Source organism: Ictidomys tridecemlineatus, chromosome 7 (assembly GCF_052094955.1).
Source record: "Ictidomys tridecemlineatus isolate mIctTri1 chromosome 7, mIctTri1.hap1, whole genome shotgun sequence".
Classification (NCBI taxonomy): Eukaryota; Metazoa; Chordata; class Mammalia; order Rodentia; family Sciuridae; genus Ictidomys; species Ictidomys tridecemlineatus.
In genome coordinates, this window is record NC_135483.1 from 129,049,014 (window position 1) to 129,069,754 (window position 20,741).

At 39.1% G+C, this 20,741-nt stretch overlaps 1 protein-coding gene across 11 annotated transcripts in view; it reads left to right on the forward strand.

Moving 5' to 3' along the window:
* The window catches only part of Tanc1 (tetratricopeptide repeat, ankyrin repeat and coiled-coil containing 1), a 223,565-nt gene that overhangs the window by 68,633 nt on the left and 134,191 nt on the right, over positions 1-20,741 (forward strand). For 2 of the 11 annotated variants that reach the window (XM_040294342.2, XM_013363985.4), the window contains one exon: positions 12,822-12,901. The exons of the other annotated variants lie outside the window; for them this stretch is intronic. In XM_040294342.2, the coding sequence (XP_040150276.1) occupies positions 12,841-12,901 (61 nt within the window). In that variant the 5' untranslated portion in view covers positions 12,822-12,840. The remainder of the gene's footprint in view (positions 1-12,821; positions 12,902-20,741) is intronic. 11 annotated transcript variants of the gene reach the window in all.

Genomic DNA, 20,741 nt, shown 5'->3' on the forward strand with positions numbered 1-20,741 from the left:
TGTCTGAGATACCTATCATACTGTCTGTATATGTGAAGTGGTGACAGAGTCTGTGATCAAAGGTTTTGCTGCAAACTCACTGAGGACTTTAATTGAACCTTTCACTGGGTTTTAGAGAAGAAAAAAAAAAAAAACCTGATGTCCATACATGGCATGTGACCTTCCTTTGAATGTAAAGATTGAACTTCATAGGATTTGGTTAAGGTTTTATGGGAGTCCTAAAAATAATATCTGCCATTTCCAAATATAGGAAATGTAATTCATAATTCAGCTGGAGGGATTTTTTCCCCCCTGTTGGGTTGGGTTTGATGTCTCCAGGTTTGTTGAGAGCTAACATCTCAGGTCTTTTAGAGTGGCACAAGGCTTGCATCTTTCTGGGAAGTTGGGCTGCTGCCACAGCTGAAATCATGAGCCAGACTTAGGTAATTTTATTAGTCTAGAAAAAGAATTGTGCTCCTGCAGCTGCTGTTGTAGTTTCTAACCATGCGAACAAAAACCATCTCAGTTACCCGAGATCCATGAGAAATTGGCGCTGGCCCAATGTAAGTCCATGTATTTTAGACTAAATTATATTTATCTTCCTGTGGGAATCCCCTGATTGAGGGTGTACAGCTGGGGAATGGCCTGTTGTATGAGGCAGCGGGCTGGAGAGGTGGTGCCTCAGGTACCAATCTCACTGTGAAGGAAGCCTGACTCATTTAACTGAGACTGTAGTTGCCAGGCCATAAATATTTTTGAAAAGGGGAGTGCACCAAGAAAGCATTAAAACCAATGGTGTGTTTAAAATACTCTTGTCCCAAATATGAGATGTGGCTTTCTCGTTTTTGTATGTTGTCTTACAATGTAAGTTTCCAGGAGCCTTTCTCCTGCAGTGCCAGGCCTGATTGTCGAAGATGAGTTAGTATCTTGGTGGAGATGGACGTTCTTGTTAGACCTTTTACAGACTACTTTGAAAACTAATCATAGGAATTGAAATTTAATTGCTAGTCATGTTGCATATGAGGAATACCTGATCCTGTTGAAGTGTGCCAATCTATCAGTGACTGTTTTGTTTTCTGGATTTCAGGGGCTCCAAAAATGGGAGAGCGACCATTACTGGAGAATGGTAGCTGAGCTCTTAGTACCTAAGTCTTAAGCCTGATAGTCTGGGACAGAGTCCTTAACCTTTGAGGTTATTGATTAGACTGGGTGGGAAGTATTCTGTGCTCTTGGGTGGATGGAATAACAACAGAAGAAATCACAACTTTATTTCCACTCACCTCTAGCCAAAATGTGGTCAATAAAAACACGTAACATATAACATCAGCACCCGTCACTTTGACATATAGAAATTACAGACTTTTGTATCACATTGTTGGAGAGAGTTTGAACAGTCATACCCATTGTTGCTTTAAAAGCAGTTGTAATTATTAGGCCTGCTGCTCTCTTATTTGTGTTGAGAAGCATCCATTACTATCCCAACATTGCTTTTCAAGTATTTTGATGTCGGTGTTTCAATATGAATTCATTTTCTTTGTTATATTCTACTCAAAAGACATTAAAAAACATGATTCTGCAATTTTGTTGTATTTATTTATGTTTGCAGAGCTGGGGATTAAACCCAGGCTTTCCACATGCTGGGCAAGTGCACTACCACTGAGGTATCTCTTCAAAAGCATTATTCTGGTTAGAGGTTCCAGGTTACTGCAGCAGTCATAGCACCCAAGTTACAAATTTACAAAAAAGGATGGCACCCTTTTATCTTTCTTGCCTTGTTTTAAGACTGGATTTGTTAATATTTAACCTGAAACCTGGGTTTGTTAACATTAAAAAAACCTCCTTATCACTTTTGGCTTTTGTTTTCTAGCATGATCCGTCTGAGTTTTGTCATCTGGAGTTCTGGTATTCCCCGTCTGGGCTGTTGGAGTCAATTAAAAATAAAGCCATCATGCATACCCTTGTGATCTGTCTCAGAGGCCCTGGTGGCAGTTCCCTATAAGATTGCTTCCTGCAACCAAATGTTTATGGCTAAAAATGGTTTCTCTTATAAATCTCAGATGAGGACAGCGATGCATATGCTTATATTTGCTTTAGCTCTGGGGAGAGGGGATGCTTGTGTGGCTTGCATGAATTTGATTCAGTTCTCCGTTGCATTATCACTGCAGGCATACCCTAATTAAATTTAGAACTTGGTGTACAAGGTTAAAACCCTACTAAGTTTGTTAGACTATGTAAACCTGCCTAGAGAAAGAAATAGAGGGCATCAGACTATTTTTTTGGCACATTCTGTCACGTCTAAACTGTCATACAATTCAGTCACTGAGAAATGGAGTGGCTTTTTGAGTTCCTCTTTAACATAAGAGGATAAGTGGCCAAGTGTTCAGAATGGGAGAAGCATTGTGCATGTGACACAAAGTTCTCTGCTGCAGATAATTCTTCCCCTTGGCATTCTGGCTCAGCTCCCAGTGTTCTTCCCCTGTGGGCCAATGAACTCAAGAGCTCGCTCCTTTAGCATGTATTCTGTTGCATGGTGCCTCCAGGTCACAACACTGTAGTTTGAAAGAGTTCAGATTAGTTGGACCCCTAGCAGAACTTGAAGGACAGATTTGAGGTATGGAGTTCTGCTCTGGGTATGTGGTCAAAAGTTAAATTTTTTAGGGGGGGGGCATTTTGGGCAATTTCCCCCATCCACTAATGTTTTATACTTCCTCACAAAGTCCCTGAGAACTAGTCTTTCTTGTTTTATCCAAAAAAGGAGGCATAGCATAGAGACTGAATGTTCAGACTCTAGAGCCAGATTGCCTTGATGACCATATACAAGCTGTGTGACATTGGGCAAGTCACTACCCTGTCTGTGCCTCTGCAAAGTGGTTGTGAGGATTAAATAACTACATAGGTGCTAAGTACTCAGCACAGAACCTGACAAGTGTGGTAAGTGTTGCTGGATGCACATTAAAATCATCTGGAGGAGGTTAAAAAAACTACATGGGTATTAGGAACTCCCATCCTAATGAAATTAGGTCTTGGAGAGATTATAACCTTGTTCATAGGCATTACAATTCACCAACAGAAGAGGAGGAGGGGATTTTGATGTCTTTTATTCGGGAGCATTAAGTGAAAGATTCATCTGTCAGCTACATAAGCAAGAGATTTTTCTGTAATGAATAGCTGCCTTTCATGGGGCATCTTTGAAGTTGTCTGACCATTTTCACTTTGAGGCCAGATGCAGTGCAATTTTAAAAATTTAATTCCTTTAGATTTATAAAACCAGAGTTCATTTGGCTGGCACTGATTGAGTGCCTTTTAGCACTTTTGAAAAATGTCTTCAAGTTCTCTTCTCTTTTCATACTGAAAGCTTATCATTCAGACCATAGCCCTCTCTGAGGGGTTCCTTTTACTTTGGCGATGGTTTATCAGCTACTGTGACTTAATTGGTCTTGTTCACGAGAAATAAAGTTTCGCACTTAAAGTGATAGCACATGTTGGTGGAAGAGACCTGATGTTACCCAGTCTAGCAGGAAAGAGAGCTGTAAAGTCCCATCAGGTGAGCCTTTGAAAGGTGATATAGCTTGCCCCAAATCACTGTGTGTGGATTGTCTCTTGTTCAGGGAGTTGATTTCCATACATCAAGAACGTGGTCAGTTCAAGTCGCAGTTTGTAGCCCTGTTGTATGACACAAGTAGAAAGTGCAACAGGAAAGAGAAAGGACGGAGAAAATGCCGTTCTCACAGTGTGGTGATTACGGAATTCAGGGCTGTAACAAGGCTTGGAACCTGGATCTTCAGGGAGGTGTAGTGTGGCCCACGCTATGTGTGAGCGAGGATGAGACTGTATTCAAGACCGTGGTCCATATTCAAACCCCAGGGGGTTCTTGAGCTTTTGGCCTCATGGCCTCTGGGACCCATGTTGGTGGTAGTTTCTGAGCTCTCGTTGGCTGGATGTGTGACTTCTATATTGTCACTGCGGTACAAAGCCATTTTTTGTGGCTTCTACATTGTGTTTTCATGGACACTTCTTGTCTTCTCTCCCCCGAGTTCATCAAGGACTTCGGAGGCAGCCGCTCAGAACCTCCACTTTTAAGTCAGATCTGGTTTCAAGTCCCTGCTCATCCTCCTCAGTTCTGTGAGCTTTACCATCCTGTGAAGTTGTCCACATCCAAAATTTAAGATTCATTTAAAAGAAAGAACCAGACTCTCCAGCTTCCTGGTTTATTTGCTCCAACTGTGTTTGTTCTTTGATCTCTTAGAGACACCCTTGCTTTTCTCTCTGGCTGTTCTTCCAGGGTGTCACTCTCTTCCTGTCCTCCTTGTGTCCGTGGCACAGCACTCTGAGCACTTCTGTGCTGCAGACGTTCTGATCATCACTGAGTCCTCTCATCCTCTGGGTGGTTCTTTCTTGGAGCCAAGCATCAGAGGAGGCTCCGCAGTTGCATCGTTTGGTCTGTACCCTGGTCTGTGCCTGGGCTGGCCCGTCCGAGCTCTTCAGCTGTCCTTTGGTCTTGCATTTGCCTTCCTCTCCTTTTCTATACTGCTATTTTGAACCTTTACTTCTTTCCTTATTTTATTTCTTCACTGAGGAGATGGAAACATGAACTTTCTTAGCTTCCTGCCCGTGTTTGCAGACATTGTTGTCTTCCTCCTCTATCTTGACTTTGTCCCTTGTTGCTTGGCAGAGTAGATACTTTGGGGACATGTGTAGAATGAAAACGTTGCCATTGCTAGTGCAAGGACGAGAATGGTGTGATACCTTTTCTTAGCTGTCATAGAGTCACAGCCGAGAGTCCTATAACAAATGACAGGTTAACAAGACACGAGCTCAGCAAATATGAATCCAACTTTTATCTGAAACAGGGCCTTCAGAAGTGAGGACCCAAAGACCCGGGGATAACTGTCCACTTGTATGCTTCGGTTTGAAGAAAGTACTGCAGCAGAACTGAGTGAACAAAAGGGTATGATGGAATAGACTAAGGGGGGCACCCAGCAAGCCCTGTCTGTTCAGATTCTTCTTGTACTGCTTCTGTAGCATTTTTTTTTTTTTTATTCCTGGTGTGGGGCAGGACCCTCCTGGTATGAAAGTCTTGTGTATCAGACAAAGTAGGTCTGAGAATTTCCCTATGAACAACTCCTCCATGGAGAGGCAGGGGAAGGAACTGGCGTAATAATTCCAGAAACTGGTCTGTAATCCCAGCAATTTGAGTCTGAGGCAGGAGGATTGCAAGTTTGAGGCCAGCCTCAGCAATTTAGTGAGACCCTGTCTCAAAAGGACTGGGAATGTAGCTCAGTGGTTGAGTGCCTGTGGGTTCAAGTCCCAGTACTGCCCCCCTCAATAAAGGGGGTGGCAGGGAAACATTAAGGGAAAATTTCTAGGTTTTATGGCTTTCTTTAGGGGAAATGGTTTTCAGTTTCTATGACTCACCTAGGAAAGGAGGAATTCTGGTTTCCCTTGGGGAAGAAAGCGAAACAGGAGAAAGGTCAGAAGGTCAGAGAGACTTTGCATCTGAGGCCTATCATTCTCCTTCGGTTCAAAGTACTTGGCAGGCCAAAGCTAGGGCATTGTTTTCTGAGCCCCAACACTAGCTCAGTGCTCATTCCTCAATTAGAAAATCAGATTGTTACCATTTTTGTCTCTTATTAGCCCCAGAGAGCCCGGGCAAGCTTCTCCATTGCTCAGGGCTTTGCATTTTAACGGAGGATGTTGAACTTACTTTAATTCATTGAAGAATAACAGTGTTTTGAGGCACAGCCATTCCTTTTGAGAATTATAGATCGATTAAAATTATGTTCCTCCATAGCCATTCCTTTTTTTTTCTAATTGTTTTTATTTTTTGTAGTTGTAGATGGACAGCATACATTTGTTTTGTTTATGTGCTAAGCAAGTGCTAGGTGAGTGCTCTGCCACTGAGCTACAGCCCCAGCCCTCTACAACCATTCTTGATGTTAAAGTGAGAAAACATACTGTGGGGGTTGGGATGGGGAAAGTCCTGAGCCTTCCAGAGGCTCCCAGCTGTGGGGAGCAGATGATAAGCAGGTAAAATGGTAGAAGGCTTCTAGAAGAAAGCAAGGTGAGTGTCGAGGTGGCTTGTGAAATTCTGTGCTTTTTCTAATAGAAGTGATACCTGAGTGGTCACAATAGTGATAATTTTGTGGGTATTTTATCTGCTGTTAGGGAAGGAAGATAAGACTTGGGTGGGAACATATGTGAGAGGGAATTCAAGAGCCTATAGTGAGCAGGAGCTCACCACAACAGCAGCTGTGCTCTCACTGTCCTCAGAGGCACTCGTTATATTTATTTGTTTCCAGAAATGCTGCCCTTTGTTACTTCCTTGTCTGAGCCCATCCTGGTTTGAGAGGGAAAGTACTGATTTCAGATTTTGGCTTTTCTGTCATTGCCCCATCCCTTCTGTGTGCATATTTGAAATACCAAAATAAAACCTTCCTGTAGCCAGTGCTTCAGATGTCCTCACAGAACAGATGCTGTTCTGTAAATGTCCTGTTATTAATGTCTAAAGTAGATAATTTTGACCATAAAATTGCAAATTAGTACATGGTATCAAAAGAATTCTAATTTTTTTTTGTGGGGGGTAGTGGGGATTGAACTCGGGGGTGCTTTACAACTGAGCTACAGCCCCAGGTCCTTTTATTTTTTGTCTGGAGACAGGGTCTCACTAAGTTTCCGAAGCTAACCTTGAACTTGCAATCCTCCTGCCTCAGCCTCCAGAGTTGCTGGGATTATAAGCATGCACCACTACTCTCAGCAAGAATTCCTAAATTGTTGATCAAAATCTCTTGCCATTGATTTTGATTTCCTTTCCACAGTAAACTCGTTACATTTATTTAAAGATATTTATTGCATATAAGGTACATTGCTGGTGCTATGGGGGATTTGTAGAGTTCAACCTTTTCTACCATAATTTTGATTGATAATCATTTATCAGTATGAGGTGGGATACAGAATTGGAGAAAATACATCTTTTAACTCACTGTAGCCTGGATAGGCTTTACGGAGGAAGCAGTGTTAAAAGTTGAACTGAATAAATCCCTCTACAGTGTATAAAAAAAGACCTTTGTATACAGAAGAAAGTAGGTTTATTTTCCTCTAAAAATGAAATTTCTTTAAGATAGTTATAAAATGAGGACTTCTTTCAACAAAGTTGTGTGTAGTAATATTCTAGCAGCTTTAAATGATGACTTTAAAGAGAGGTATTTGTTTATAAGTTGTTTCAGGCAGAGTTTTTTTTTATATATATCTTACTACAGAATATTTTAATCATAGGTTGAAAGTGATTTTTTCATAATAGAGAGTTTCCACCTAATTTTGAGTTTGAATTTCATGACTAAAACTTTGCTTAAAAATTCACATTATTTATGAATGTAAATGTGCCTTTCTTTTTAATGACTTAAATCTGAGGTCTTTTTGCCCAAGATAAACCTAACAATAAAGAAAGGAACAGTAGAATTGGAGCTTCAGTTTATAGAATGGGTTTGAATAAAGACTGAATGATTGGGCTTTTGTGTTAGTAGAGAGTAAATTACAATTTGCTGGTACCCTCCTTCCCGGCTATGCAAGATAAGAAAACCTGAGAGCCAGTTCTTTCCTTGTTGTAATTGTTTTTCTGGATGTTTTAACTCCTTTCTGGACGAAGCCTCTGCATCCTGGAGAAGTTCCCTTACCTTTCCCAGTCGAATTGCTGGGGGACCAGGTCTGTTGATTCCTAGATTTTTTTTCTACCACAGGGGGCAGAAATGTGAGAGGGATTCTAGAATTTCAAGCATTCATCCATGGGTAGCTCCCCCAGCCTCCTGGGATCTTTCAGTGTTGGAGAAGTGGCACTTACTTTCAGGGCACTTCTGTAACTGCAAGGTTTCCCATAAACTTCAACCAACAGTCGGGGTGTCCCCTCGCCTCCTTTTGTGTTCTGTATTTGGCTTTGTTTTCTCTTATTTGCTCTATTCTGTATTATTTATCTTGTAGGCTGCTACAGACCTACTGCCACCACCCATTTCCTTTCTTTTGGTAAACAATGGATATTGCTAATACAAAGTTCTAAAAGCAGTCCTGTAGAAGACATGCTTATAACTAGATAAGTTAACTAGGTTTAAAGAAAACTTATGAACGATTAACATTAAGGGTGTAAAAAAATAGTTCTTAATACTTTTATGCAACATAATTTTCATTGTTTCACTTATAAATATTACTACTAACTTTATTTAGTTAAATAAAGGCATCTTCAGGATTTTGCTCTGAGGCCAATGAATGGTTTGATGGGAGATGGTTCTTAAAAAGTATAAGAGTTAGGTATTTGGGATAACTGGTCTGATTTTTAAAAGTTATTCTAGGTGTGGTTAGGAAGGGATATTATGAAATGCAGCATTTATCTTCCCTCATATTTGATTCCCTGATGTCACTTTGGATTTAACTGAGTTTACTTGCATTCCTGGTGAATGAGAATATATAGGAATGTTCTCTGTCCATTATAAAGTGCTGTAAATGTTGGTTGACTGCTTGATTCAGGAGGAAATCTCTCATCTGTGTTCATCGCAGCCTGGTTAAATCTGTCAACACATATTAAGAACAGAGTATGTGCAAAGCCTGTGTTATGGCTTCTGTTTGTATGTATTAAAGAATAAACATAGTCAGTGTCCTCAGCTCTGAGCTTGTACTTGAAATTGTGTAGATAGGCAGTGGCAGTATGGCACTCACAAAAAGGAGAATCTTAATGCTAGTGCTATTCTGTGATTTCAGACAAGTTATGGATATTTGCCATTGTGATGGTAAACTTAGGTAGATTGTGTTGTGTTTTGAAATTATCTTGTTATTTTTACCTGGGGTGATTTTAGTTACAATTTAGATACTAATGTAATATGCTGTGCAGCATTCTGACACATGACAGAGATGTGGTACCCTTTCCCCAAAACTTGATATGCTAAAGGAGAAATATCAGAAGTGAAAGTAAGCTTTTACTGGTCTATTTAACTTTTGGAGGTTTTAAGAGGAAGAGTCTGTGGCATCTGGGAAACAGAGATGGGGAGTGATAATAGAAAATAAGGGCATTTAGTTGACTTCAAGTCATTAGCCTTCCAGGGGTAATGTCATATTAAAACCCCCTCACCCACCAGTGGTACTGGGGATTGATCCCAGAGGGGCTTACCATTGAGATACCTCTTCATCCCTTTTTATTTTATTTTGATACAAGGTCTCCCTAAATTGCTGAGGCTGGCCTATAGCTTGCAGCTCTCCTGCTTCACTCTCTGGGAGTATAGGCGAGTGCCATCATACCTGTCTTTTATTTTCTTTTAAATGAACTTCATAGGAAATTTTCTTCTAGTTGATTTCAGTTGCAATAACCTAGAGGTTGACCTTTCTTCTTATTGGAACTCATAACTTGATAGCCTAAAAATACAGCCCTTTACCAGTTGAGAGCTGAAGAAGCAAGAAGATCGCCCTGACTCCTCCTGCCCTTTCCCCTGAGCATTGTCATAAAGGAGGTTTTTACTTTCTTGCCTGAAAGTAGGTCATAAGACCTTCATTCCAAGGAGTCCTGCCCTGTACCAAGAGGCCAGGAAGAATCTAAACAGGCTAAGTACTTTCCTCAGTACTGTCCTGAGTTCTTTCTCACCATCTGCGTGGTTCTCCAGTAACAACCTGATAGCTTCTGGCAGTTTCTGTTCGATGTGTGGGGCTCTAATCAGCTGGGTCTGAATGACTGTGTCTGGAAGGCTGGTTTACATCATTCTTGTTTTTGTTCTTGTTCATGACAGGTCAGCGTTGACCTTTTCAGGGGAAAAGTGACAGTAGTTGAAGTTAACTGCTGGAAGGGAAGTGTGAGAGAAAGCAGAGGTGTATTTAGGGAGCCCTTGCTGGATGCCATCACAGGTCTGCTTCATGGTGGCATTGCCACTGAAGAATTTACCTTTGTCTTATTTTTGGTTTCCTAACTGCGGTCATAAACTCAGTATTCTGAATGTCTTAAATGGATGGGAGTTGGCAAAGTGACTCCCTTTGACAAAGCTCACGAAAGCTTTTGTTTAAAGCCAGAGTACCGGTTTATTAATTTATGCCCTGAATCTTAGCACAGGTCACACAGTTGTAGTGACTGGACCACACTCTCTCCCCACTGTTGGCAGCTTAAGAAAGGAACCAAAATACAGAGTCAGAACAAGGGAAAGTAGTTGTGTCTCACCAATGTTTAAGAGTATCTGGCTCTGATAGTGCACTGCATCCATTTCCAGAACTCTGTGGGGTGTATGTTCATAAGTTCATAGATGCTGTCGGGTGTGCTAGATAGTCTTCTCTGGAATATACAGTGTTGGCCTCTCTAGCCTTTTTTTACAGCTGCTCTTTCTGACCATTCTCTTTCAGATGGACACAATCTTTAGATCTGTTCATAAATATCAGGTTCCAGTTATGGATGCTAGACCAGGAGTATTGGGACTTCCAAATGACTTTGAATAGCTCCATGTGGATCTTTGCTAATTTCAGAACTGAACTTTCTGGGAAGTCTTATTTTTTCCTTTCCCATGTATGTGTTTGTGTAAGTGCACGTGTACATGTTGTAGTGGTATTAGGGTCCTTGCTTTTGTACTAGGTATAATCCGTGAGTTTCTCTAGGTAACTGAACACTTTTAGAATACAATTCAAGCTCTTTCCTCAGAGTTGCTATTTATGGAGGAAAGCAGGAACTGGAAGAAAAAAAATCAGCATATATTTAATATCCTTTTTCACTTACCTCAAGACCACAGACGTGGAAGATGTGACTATCTTGAAAACAGTTGACATCCTCCAAATCAGCAAGCAAGTTGTCTGGAACGAGACACCAAAGTCAGTGTCACCTTGTCCTTGCTATGTGGCATGGATGTTCTGAGTGACAGGTTAGATCTGCTGCAAATTGGTAATGACTGGGTGATTAATCAGGTAGATGATGGGGCTTAGCTGTTCAGACATCCAGGTAAATACAGGCCTCTGGAAGAGTCACCACAGGTTGTACAAGGGGCTGTGGAGAAGCCTTGATGGCATGACTGTCAGTATTTTTCTTTTTTAAGCCTGTAGTCTTTGCTTATTACAAATCCTGAAGGTTGATTGATTACAAAAAGAAAATGTCTGTGTATTAGGCATTATGTGTTTAATTTCTCTTGTCTTTTTTTATACTACAACATTTTGCATGTTTGTTTAAAGCAGGAGAAGTTTGTTTTGCCACGGGTGCCCTGTATGGAAGCATACATGCCCTCTTCCAGATTCATTGTTGGCCCTTTACTGAAACCTAGGTCTTTTCACTAGGACCCATTTAAATAGCATTTAAAAAACAAAATTAGGCTATGAGCCACCCTCTTTTTGTGTGTAGACTTGTTTGTAAGATTATTTAACCCTAATAACCACTATGGTTTTTTCCAAATTCTCCCTAGGATATTGTCTTCCTAGTATCCCTCCGTTTTGTTTGTGTGTTTGCCCAAAGCTTTTATTGATCTGAGAGGAGAGTCCAGCCAGCCAGCCAGCCAGCCAGCTGAGCAGAGGAAGGCAAACCCGAGCTGGGCCTCTGCAGATTTGGATTCTGGCCCTGCTGTTAATTAGCTGAGTGACCCCTGGGCAAGTCAGCCTCCCAGGGTCTCTGTTTCTTCATCGATAAAACAAAGCACTTGGAAAAATAAATACAAGCCTGGACTAAATGATAAAAAAGGTCACTCTGCTTGCTTATGTTGTGTGGTTCTGTGAATGGCAGCACACTGGGGCTCCTTATCCTTCTTGGTGGAACCCCACAAAACCTCTGCTTTCCTCCAGGAGTTGAGAGGTGGAAGGGGGTATTACTGAGGCCTTTTAAAGCTAGGCAGGTTCAGGAGCCTTTTTCTACTTAGCTGCTCCCTGCCTTCCACTCCCCCAGCTGTTCAAGAGCCATCTGATTGCCTTCTACTTTCCTCACTTAGTGCATCAGCAAAGTTGTGATGGTAACATGACCCACAGGATTTGCTAGTGTTTGGGGTTGTCCAGCCATCATCTGAGTTAGTGAGCGAAGAGAGAGCTGAAGGACATTAGCTTCATGATGAAATAATAGTCTTATTGTCTGCCTCTTGCTGTAGGGATGGTTTCCTGTTTCATCTGAGGCCTAGGCTATTGTGTTGTGTTTACAAGCCCAGGAAAGCCCTGCTTAAAAATACAGCTCATTCTGATAAAGAATTTGATCATAATGCCACAGCCCCTTCTACATGCCTTCCTTTCCCATCACAAAGTCTTAATTATATATATAGTAAAAACATACAGGAGTGTGTGCTGTTTAGACATGTTGCCTAACACTAGGGTTAAAATGTGGTCCCCTTAATATTTGTGATCCCCCTGTATTTGTTCTACAAATGCTTATTATTCCATTTCGATAACTTTTCAAAATGTTTTCCTTGTGATTATTTAGTGAGTAGTACATGTAAAACATTACCTTAGGCCACGTAGCATCCTTATGAACGATTATCTTTTTGACTTCATCTTCTGACATTTCCTTCTTTTGATGAACTAAGGTTGGAAGATGGTATTACCACTCTAGATGTCTTATAGTAGTGTACCCAGGTTTAGCCTCAGAACCTTAATTAGATGTGGAATGCTGAGAAGGCACTAGTGTGTTTTTTGTAACTTATATAACAAGACAGTAAACTTCTGATCACTTCATTAAAAGTCATTAAACATTTCTTGTGTCTTCATATTTAGTTTCCCACCAGTTTGTTAACAGGAATCTGATAAAACTATAGGTGCTTTTGTATTATCTAAATGATCTGTATAAACACAGGTTACCACTTAATGTCAGTTCACAAGTTGTATTCCATCTTTTCCAACCTTTAACTCCTCTCCCCTCCTTTTCTCCTCAGAGACCAAAGAGTGTTGAAAATGTTAAAGGCTGTGCTGAAGAAGAGCCGAGAGGGAGGAAAGGGAAACAAGAAGGAAACGGGTATGTGTTTAGGAATGGGTTGGGCAAGCACCGTGGGCAGTGTTGGGAAGCTTGGCTCGGGCCAGGTGGACGCTTCTCTGGGGAGTGGGTCAGACAGGGTTAGAACGAACAGCATCCTGGTGGCTATGAGAAACTCAATATATGCCCGAACTTTCTTGTGAAAAGTGGGACTTTGAAAAATTGAATTTGGGTTATGAACCAAATCCTCCCCACCAGAAGTCTTTAAGTGTTCATCATTTTAGCAGGTCATTCAGATCCAGAGGCAGTTAGAGTTAAAGATATTAAGGGATTTGATTTCTAGAAAGCTCTTTCCCATGTTCCACATGTAGTTGTATTTTGTATGTTTGACTAACTGTTTGTTGGCTGACTGAGTCTCATCTTTTTGAGTATCAGATTTTACTCCTAATAGGTGTACTTCCACTTACTGCCGGACTGCTAGTTTTCCTTTTGAGAAGAGCTGCTTAATTTGGCTTGGGTTTCTTTCCTGTCCATAGGGTACTGGTGCATGTGTGGTCATTGTGATCCTAATGGCATTACATGCTGAGTGCTGTCTTCAAGGTTATTCTGGTGACCACTCAGTGTTATGCTCTATTTCTCTTGATAGAAAAACTGTGTGATGTCTGCTTGTTTTGTACAAGTCTGTGGGCAGGAACTGGCTACACTGAAATGTTGTATTTTACTCTGTAAACTCATGTTAATCTGGTCTTATTGGTGAATGGCTTATTTTTTGAGTTACTATATATCAAATAACATTTCAGTTTTTATTTCTGTTAGAGTACAGGTAAGTACTTTTTACTGAAACATCATCAAATTATGGTTAACTCTTCAATTTGAAAAATCTTACAATGCTCTATGAGAATATTGTTAATATCTGTTGTTTCTGTACTTCTAAAAGATAGTAAATAGTCTTATAAATGTTTGGATTATGTGGAACCTAGACAAAATTTCTATTTATTGCTAATTATCTCTTAAACCAAGTCTGCAAAATGGCAAACTCACCTTAAAAGTAGAGCCTTTATTATAGGTTTGCTGTTAAGATTTCATTATAAGCTTCTCATTTAATGCTTGGGTAAGCAGATACAAAGAATAGAAGAAACCAGATTTTAATGATATAAACAGGAGACTGTAGTTAGCTCATAACCTTAGAAAATCAACTCCTAGCTTTGAATAATTAATTAGAATTGTTACTATGGAGAAATTTTAGTTCACATCATTTCTGTCCAGGGGTACATTCATCCTTTTCTGGGTCAAGGCCAAAATGTCTTTCTCATTAGTTCCCTGAAAGCTGGTAATTTTTTTTTTTTTTTTTTTTTAAGCGTTGGCTCATCTGACATCAGTTCTAAAACTTTGTTCTTTAGAAGCCTTTGTAATTTCTAGCATGAAGTTAGGTCCTAAGCTGTCTGTTGGACTGGAGTTGTCAACCAGCAGGTTTTTCACTCAGGGCCAAACTCCCTACACAGTAAGGGAGTCTTTCAAAACAGACCTACCATCCTCTTTGACCAGTGCGGGGCTCATGGGAAATAACAGTATTAATGACTTCAGGCACTCGTGCCTTTCAGACAGGCCAGACGGCGAACACAGTTTGCCTTTGAAACTTTTCCAGCTTCAGAGCATGTGACTTGGGTTTATGTCTCCCTTTGGTCTTTAAGAGCAACTACTGCTTATTCTGAATCCTGTCTTCATAATAATTCCCACACTATGGCTTTTTCACTAACGTAAACCAACTTGGAAAAGCAATGGGAACGTTTCTCATAAAGCATCTGTATGGTATGTGCCTGTTTGCTCTTAACTATAATCTTGCTGTGTGAGGTTGGGAACAAAGACTGGATTTTAAATCCTGATGAACTTATGTCACAAGATGACTGGGGAAAATATTTGAAATTTGACCATTCGTATGTTGTTCTATACCAGTGCTCATTATATTAAGAAAAATCAGAACTAGATTTCTCTATAAATTAAAGCTGGTTAATCTACTAAGCCTGCTCTGAAACTTGGGTAATAATTTCTCCTTCAATATGGAAAAATTTTGCTCTACTGTTTCCAATTAAACCAATCTTTGTTGCAAAGACAAAAGAAAAATGTTTTGTGCTTGAACTCATAATCGTATAAATTATGTCTAAAAATTGAGTTAAGCTTTTCATCCTTTATAGTTTTTCACTGGCAATATTTTACTATATGTACTTTTATGTTGAACTTTTTTTGCAAATTTGGAAAATAGGGTTAAATTTAGCATTCTTCAAAAGAAACCAAATATTTTTCAGAAGCATCAAAAAGTTGTTATTCCCCCAGCTCTTCTCTTGTACCTAAAAAGAATTATGTATCTACTTTAAAGTATTGGTAAAATGTTGGCAGGTGTTGAAACTCAAGTTATATTTTATAAGGATATTTGAAATATTATAGACAGTGTGATTTAAAGCTGTTGAAAGCCATTGAGTAAACTAAACTCCAAAAAGAGAAAAATTCTCTTTTTATGATTGTACTTTTATTTTTTTTTTATACTTAGGAATTGCTTATAGCTGGCAAAAAATGTTTTCTGGAGGCTATAGAGGCGTGTTGGAGAATGCAATATTAAAAACTTTAAAATGTTTTTTTCAGGAAACACATTTACCTTGTTCCCACTGTTCCAAGTGAGCTCTGTATTTCTCCTGACCTTGAGTAGACCTAAGTGATCAAAAATCAGTATTAAACCATAATGCAGGGAGAACCAGATGAGGGCATCTGGTTCTTTTCTCCCCTTTCCCTGTTCTTTTATGCTAAGACCTTGATCTAAAATAAGCATATGAGGCACTCTCTTGATTTTAAAGCTCTCCAGAGAGGTTGACAACCTTCTGCCACATGTTTATTTTAACTGACCTTTCCTATCAGAAAACTTTCATGTTACTATTATTAAACTGTTACTTAATTTAAAAATTAAATACTGAGTTCTAAGATTGGAAATATCTGATATCAAATCTGGAGCTGACGAGAGTTTAGAGTGGATACTAGAGGAACATAGGAAGTTGGCATCTTTTCGGTACCTTGCCACTGTTCAAAAAATAAACAGAAGTCCCATATTACAGTAGCAACAAACCTTTAAGAAGAAATGCACAGACTTTATGTTGAAACAAATGATAAAACTTTATTAATAAAGTCTTATTTAAAATAAGAATAAATGGAAAGACATACCATATTTCTGAATAGGTAAATATATCATTATTTTAAATCAACTATTTTTTTTTCCAAAATTATCTTATATTCTATTTAATCTCCAATGAGATCCCACCTTTGTTTTTGTTTTTTTGTGTGGCTTTGGGGATTAACCTTGGGTCTCACACATGCTAATAAAGTGCTCTACTACTGATCTATTATCCCACTGCCCCCCAATCTTTTGTTTTTAAATAACTTCTTTTAAAAGTGCAGTTTCAGGATTTACAGCAAAATTGGAAGGTACAGAGATTTGCCCCACACAGACATGACCTCCCCCAGTATCAATCACCCCCATCAGAGTGGTGCATATATTATAGTTGATGAAACCACATTGACATAATATTATCACCCAAAGACAGTAGTTACATTGTTGTTTACTCAGTGTTGAGCAACTCATGGGGTTTGGAAAAATATATAATGACACTGTAGTGTCATTCAGAGTATTTTACTTTTGTAAAAGTTCTGTCATTTTTTTAACACAACATAAAATGCATATAAAAATTTAACTAAAAAAAAAAAAAAAAACACTTAAGAATATCCAAGGGCTGGGGGATGTGGCTCAACCAGTGGCGCGCTTGCCTGGCATTCGTGCGGCCCGGGTTCGATCCTCAGCACCACATACAAACAAACGTTGTGTCTGCCGAAAACTGAGAAATGAATATTAAAAAATTCTCTCTCTCTCTCTCTCTGAAAAAAAAAAATATCCAAGAAAAATTAGAACATGTGAGGTAGGTGCTTGTAAAAGGCTGAGCCTGGTTCACATACCTGGGTTCTAGCTGCAAGAGTGACCAAGAGTGCATAGGGATTTCTTAGCTTCCTTCTATAGGATGTGGTGGATGTTGCTTCCCACCATCATGTGCATCTTGGAAGATTCTTCAGTTATAGATACTGCTCAGGTCTCCTCCTCTTCAAAAACTGACAAAGCACAGATATCTAGTATGGTTCTGATAATAACTACTACTTCCGCACAGCAAGTAAATGGCTCAGCTAGTTCTTTGATTTTTTTTTTTCTCTTCAAGAAATGAAACATAGTTTTATCTAATGTCTGTGGTGTAATCACAGCTCACAGTGGATGGTGTTTGCTTTTTCTTTAGAACTTGGAGATTTGGGTCTCCCTTTTGAAGTTTTAGCAGGCAAGCCCTCTTGCCTTCCTTACAGGGGAGCTGTGTCCCCTTTTCTGCCTTCTTGATATTCTTGAGTCCATAATGTTGTGTTCTTTCTCCCTCTCCTAGTTGTTCAGTTGTGGAATTAGGCCCAAGATGAGGAGAAGAGCAAAAATCTGTAAACTTTTAATTGTGGTACTGTCTCAATTAAAATGGAGACTAAGGAACAGTTCCTTAATATGCCAAATAATAACTATTTATTAGTCTTTTTCTTTCGGCTTGTTTTTTTTTTTTTTTTAAGCAGGGAAGCTTAGTTTCAAGCAATTTATTAAAAACATTTGGCCTTCACCTTTCCATCATTAAAACCCAGGTGGTTGGCTAAATACACTTGTAATGGTGTTAATTAAGGCACTGGATAGTCTGTAAGCCTGTGTGTGCACTGAATTAATCTGTTAGCTTTGCATCTAATGCTTCACTTTGAATTTGAAGTAAAAGGAAGCTGTTTGCCTCTAAAGTTTAAAAGCCATCAATGTGATTGTTAAACTTGGTATTTTAAGCCATTCCAGGCTGCAGTCTGGTTTTTAGTGGTACCTTCTAAAAATGCCTCAATACAAACGATGCTTTGTTTTATCCAGAAAATATGAAGCTGCTTTTGATTATTCTGTGCCGCATTGCCTGTTTTCTGTGGTTGTGGACTATTATTTAGGAATTTAGTGCAGTGACTATCTTGCTGAGCTATAGATGTTTGGTATCTTGTTAACAGACTCCAAAAATGTTTCCTAAGCAACAAAATAAGCAGAAATAATTTACCCTAAAGGTAATGCATTTCTCTTTACCAGGGCATTAAAGCAAATTTTGCAAAATATTAGGACATGATTTAAACATAGAATGGAACTAGGCTGCTTTTTAGTGGGAGCAAGAATGTTTTGTTCCTTTGGGTTTTTTGGTTCCTTCATCAGTTTTTCACTTTGGTGTCCCTCTTACAAGTTGCAAAGTTTAGAAGAAGCATAGACTTTAGAATTAGAAGAACCAGATTCACATCTCAGCTTGAACTTGGACAAGTTTCCTCTCCTTTCCTTTTGAAGGAACTCAGGACCTGACCCTTGCTGGGCAAATACTCCACCACTGGGCTACTGGACTAATTTTATATCATCAGAAAAGTACCTTACAGGGATGTTGTCAGCTTTAAATGAGAGAACCTTCTGCAAAACTGTCTAGCTTGACATTTGGCTTCTGCTTAGATAATTCATTAATCTTCTTTCTTGAGAAAACTGTGTGGTGCCTTAAAGAATAAGTGAAACTCTTTAAAAATTTTTTTTCTTGTTCCTATTGAAAAGAAGGCAGGGCTGATCTCAAGCAAAGAGTGATATTTTAGAAACTTCTTTCTATGATTCTATTCCCAAATACCGAGCCTGCCATCTACTTTGGGTACTAAAAAGGTACTTCTCCCATCTTTATCCTTTCCTGGGCAAGCTGTGAGTCAGAGTTTAATTAGTAAACTAGTAGTTTAATTCTTCCTCCCTACACCCCTACTCTTTACATTTCTGGGATTTCTTCCTCCCTACACCTATCTTTGCATTTCTGGGATTGAAACCAGAAAATGCATGCTAGGTAAGCTAGCTACATCTCCAGCCTCAAGAATAGATTTCTAAATACAATTGATAAAATTTCACCTCAATATATTCTTCATTCAGGAAAACCTTAGTATTTGGTGGGCCCTCAACTCCCATGCTTTTTGTAGTATGTTTTTAAGGAAATATAAAAGATGAAAGAGAAGAGGAAGGAAACACATACGAAGCATTTTTACATATGGGCATCTTTACATATGGGCCATACTGGTTTCATGATGAACTTCCTGTTTACTGTGAGGTGCATACACATGGAAAGCTTTGGAGTCAGAGGAAAGGGAAGTCAGGTGCCCTGGACCTTCTACTACGTATAGCCAATAAAACTTCCACACAACATGCCCCATGAGAGCTGTCATACAGGATGTGGCAAAACTCTCAACACTTTTTTACTTGGGCCCCCTTTTATATGTATATGTGTCAATGAAAAGGAGACTTGTAATAGGGAAATTGTAGATTATAAATTCATAGTACCCTTAATTGAATCCAATATCACAAATAATTTTAAATAAATGTATTTGTCTAGGAAAAAGGTAGTCTTTGTATAGAGCTTCATCTCTATATAACTGAGTTCCCATAAAAACTCTATGTATGAATTTGTTTTCTTTTTCCTTTTTTTTTAAAATTAGAGCTTAAAAATTACTAGATGATTTGTTTGCCCTTTGTGAAAGAGGAATTCCAAGGTTTTATTTCTATTCTACAGAAAAGTAAAAAAAAAAACAAAAAACTTGATTTCATATACAGGCAACTATAGTTCATGAGAGGGAAATTTTAAAGTAGACCTACTCTTTTCTTTCTTTCTTTCTTTTTTTTGGTAGAGGATGTGCTATATTATTTTTCATAACAGCCTGAAGGAGGTGGAGGCTTTGACTGGGTAGGTGCCTGAAGCTGAGGAGGATGGCCCTCAGGGGTATCCAGTGGGTGGGCCTGGGTCTAGCATAGAGCATTGACATGAGAGATTTCATTCACGTCTACAGTCACGGCAGTAGAAAGTAGGATCTGTGACTCTCCACTTTCCCACACCCTCCCTCGCTTTGGTGGTTGGTTAGTCTTAATGCGTCAACCCTTAGAGTAGCTGTGTAGACTCTTGAGTTCTTGTTTTATGTAGGGGTGATCACAGTGCTTCCTAGGGATGAACTGATGATTTTAATTCTTCACTCTTAGAGTGTTTGTCACAGAGTTGTCCATTCTTAAGGGAGTTTGGGAGAACAATTCTCACAAATATTGGGTATGTTGTGGATTTTAATCATTGTGGCTAATTTTACAGATTGAAAAATATATTTTATTGTTTCAAGTTAGCATTTTAAAAAATTTGGTAGACCTCTGATCTGATTGGCTTCTATTCAAGAAATTCTTAGAGAAATAAAAATGAAAGCACCTAAAATGAGCTGTTGTTCTTAGTATTTGGCAGTGTTCTGTCTCTGTGTACAGCCAAGAACGTGCCGCCTCTACCTGGACGCGATGAAGCTTGATGACTGGCGAGCTCCTAACAGAAGGCAGAGGTCATGCCAGCAACATCTCCTTAATAAATTGCTGTGTTCATTAGTACAAACTCATCTGTGGCTGCATATTCTTAGGTTATGATGTGTGGGAATTCTTTCTTCAAGCCAAGATAAAATAATTAAAAATTTTAGATCAAGAAGGATCCTAGAATTTGAGTTAAATTTCAGAGGTATCAAGCAACCATTTGAACTGATATAGCTAGTTAAATACAAGAAGAAAGGATAGTTTGTTTGGTTAGTTGTTTGTACTATGTCTCTGGCTGGCCTTCTTAATCTTTATTTCTTGTACTGAATAATTATAAAGGAAAACATCTCTAGTTAGACCATTATCCTAGACAGAAGAGGGTAGATTCTTCTGTTTATAACTTCTCCCTTCAGGGATTTTTTTTTTCCTTCCTCTAGATATTTTATTTATTTATTTATT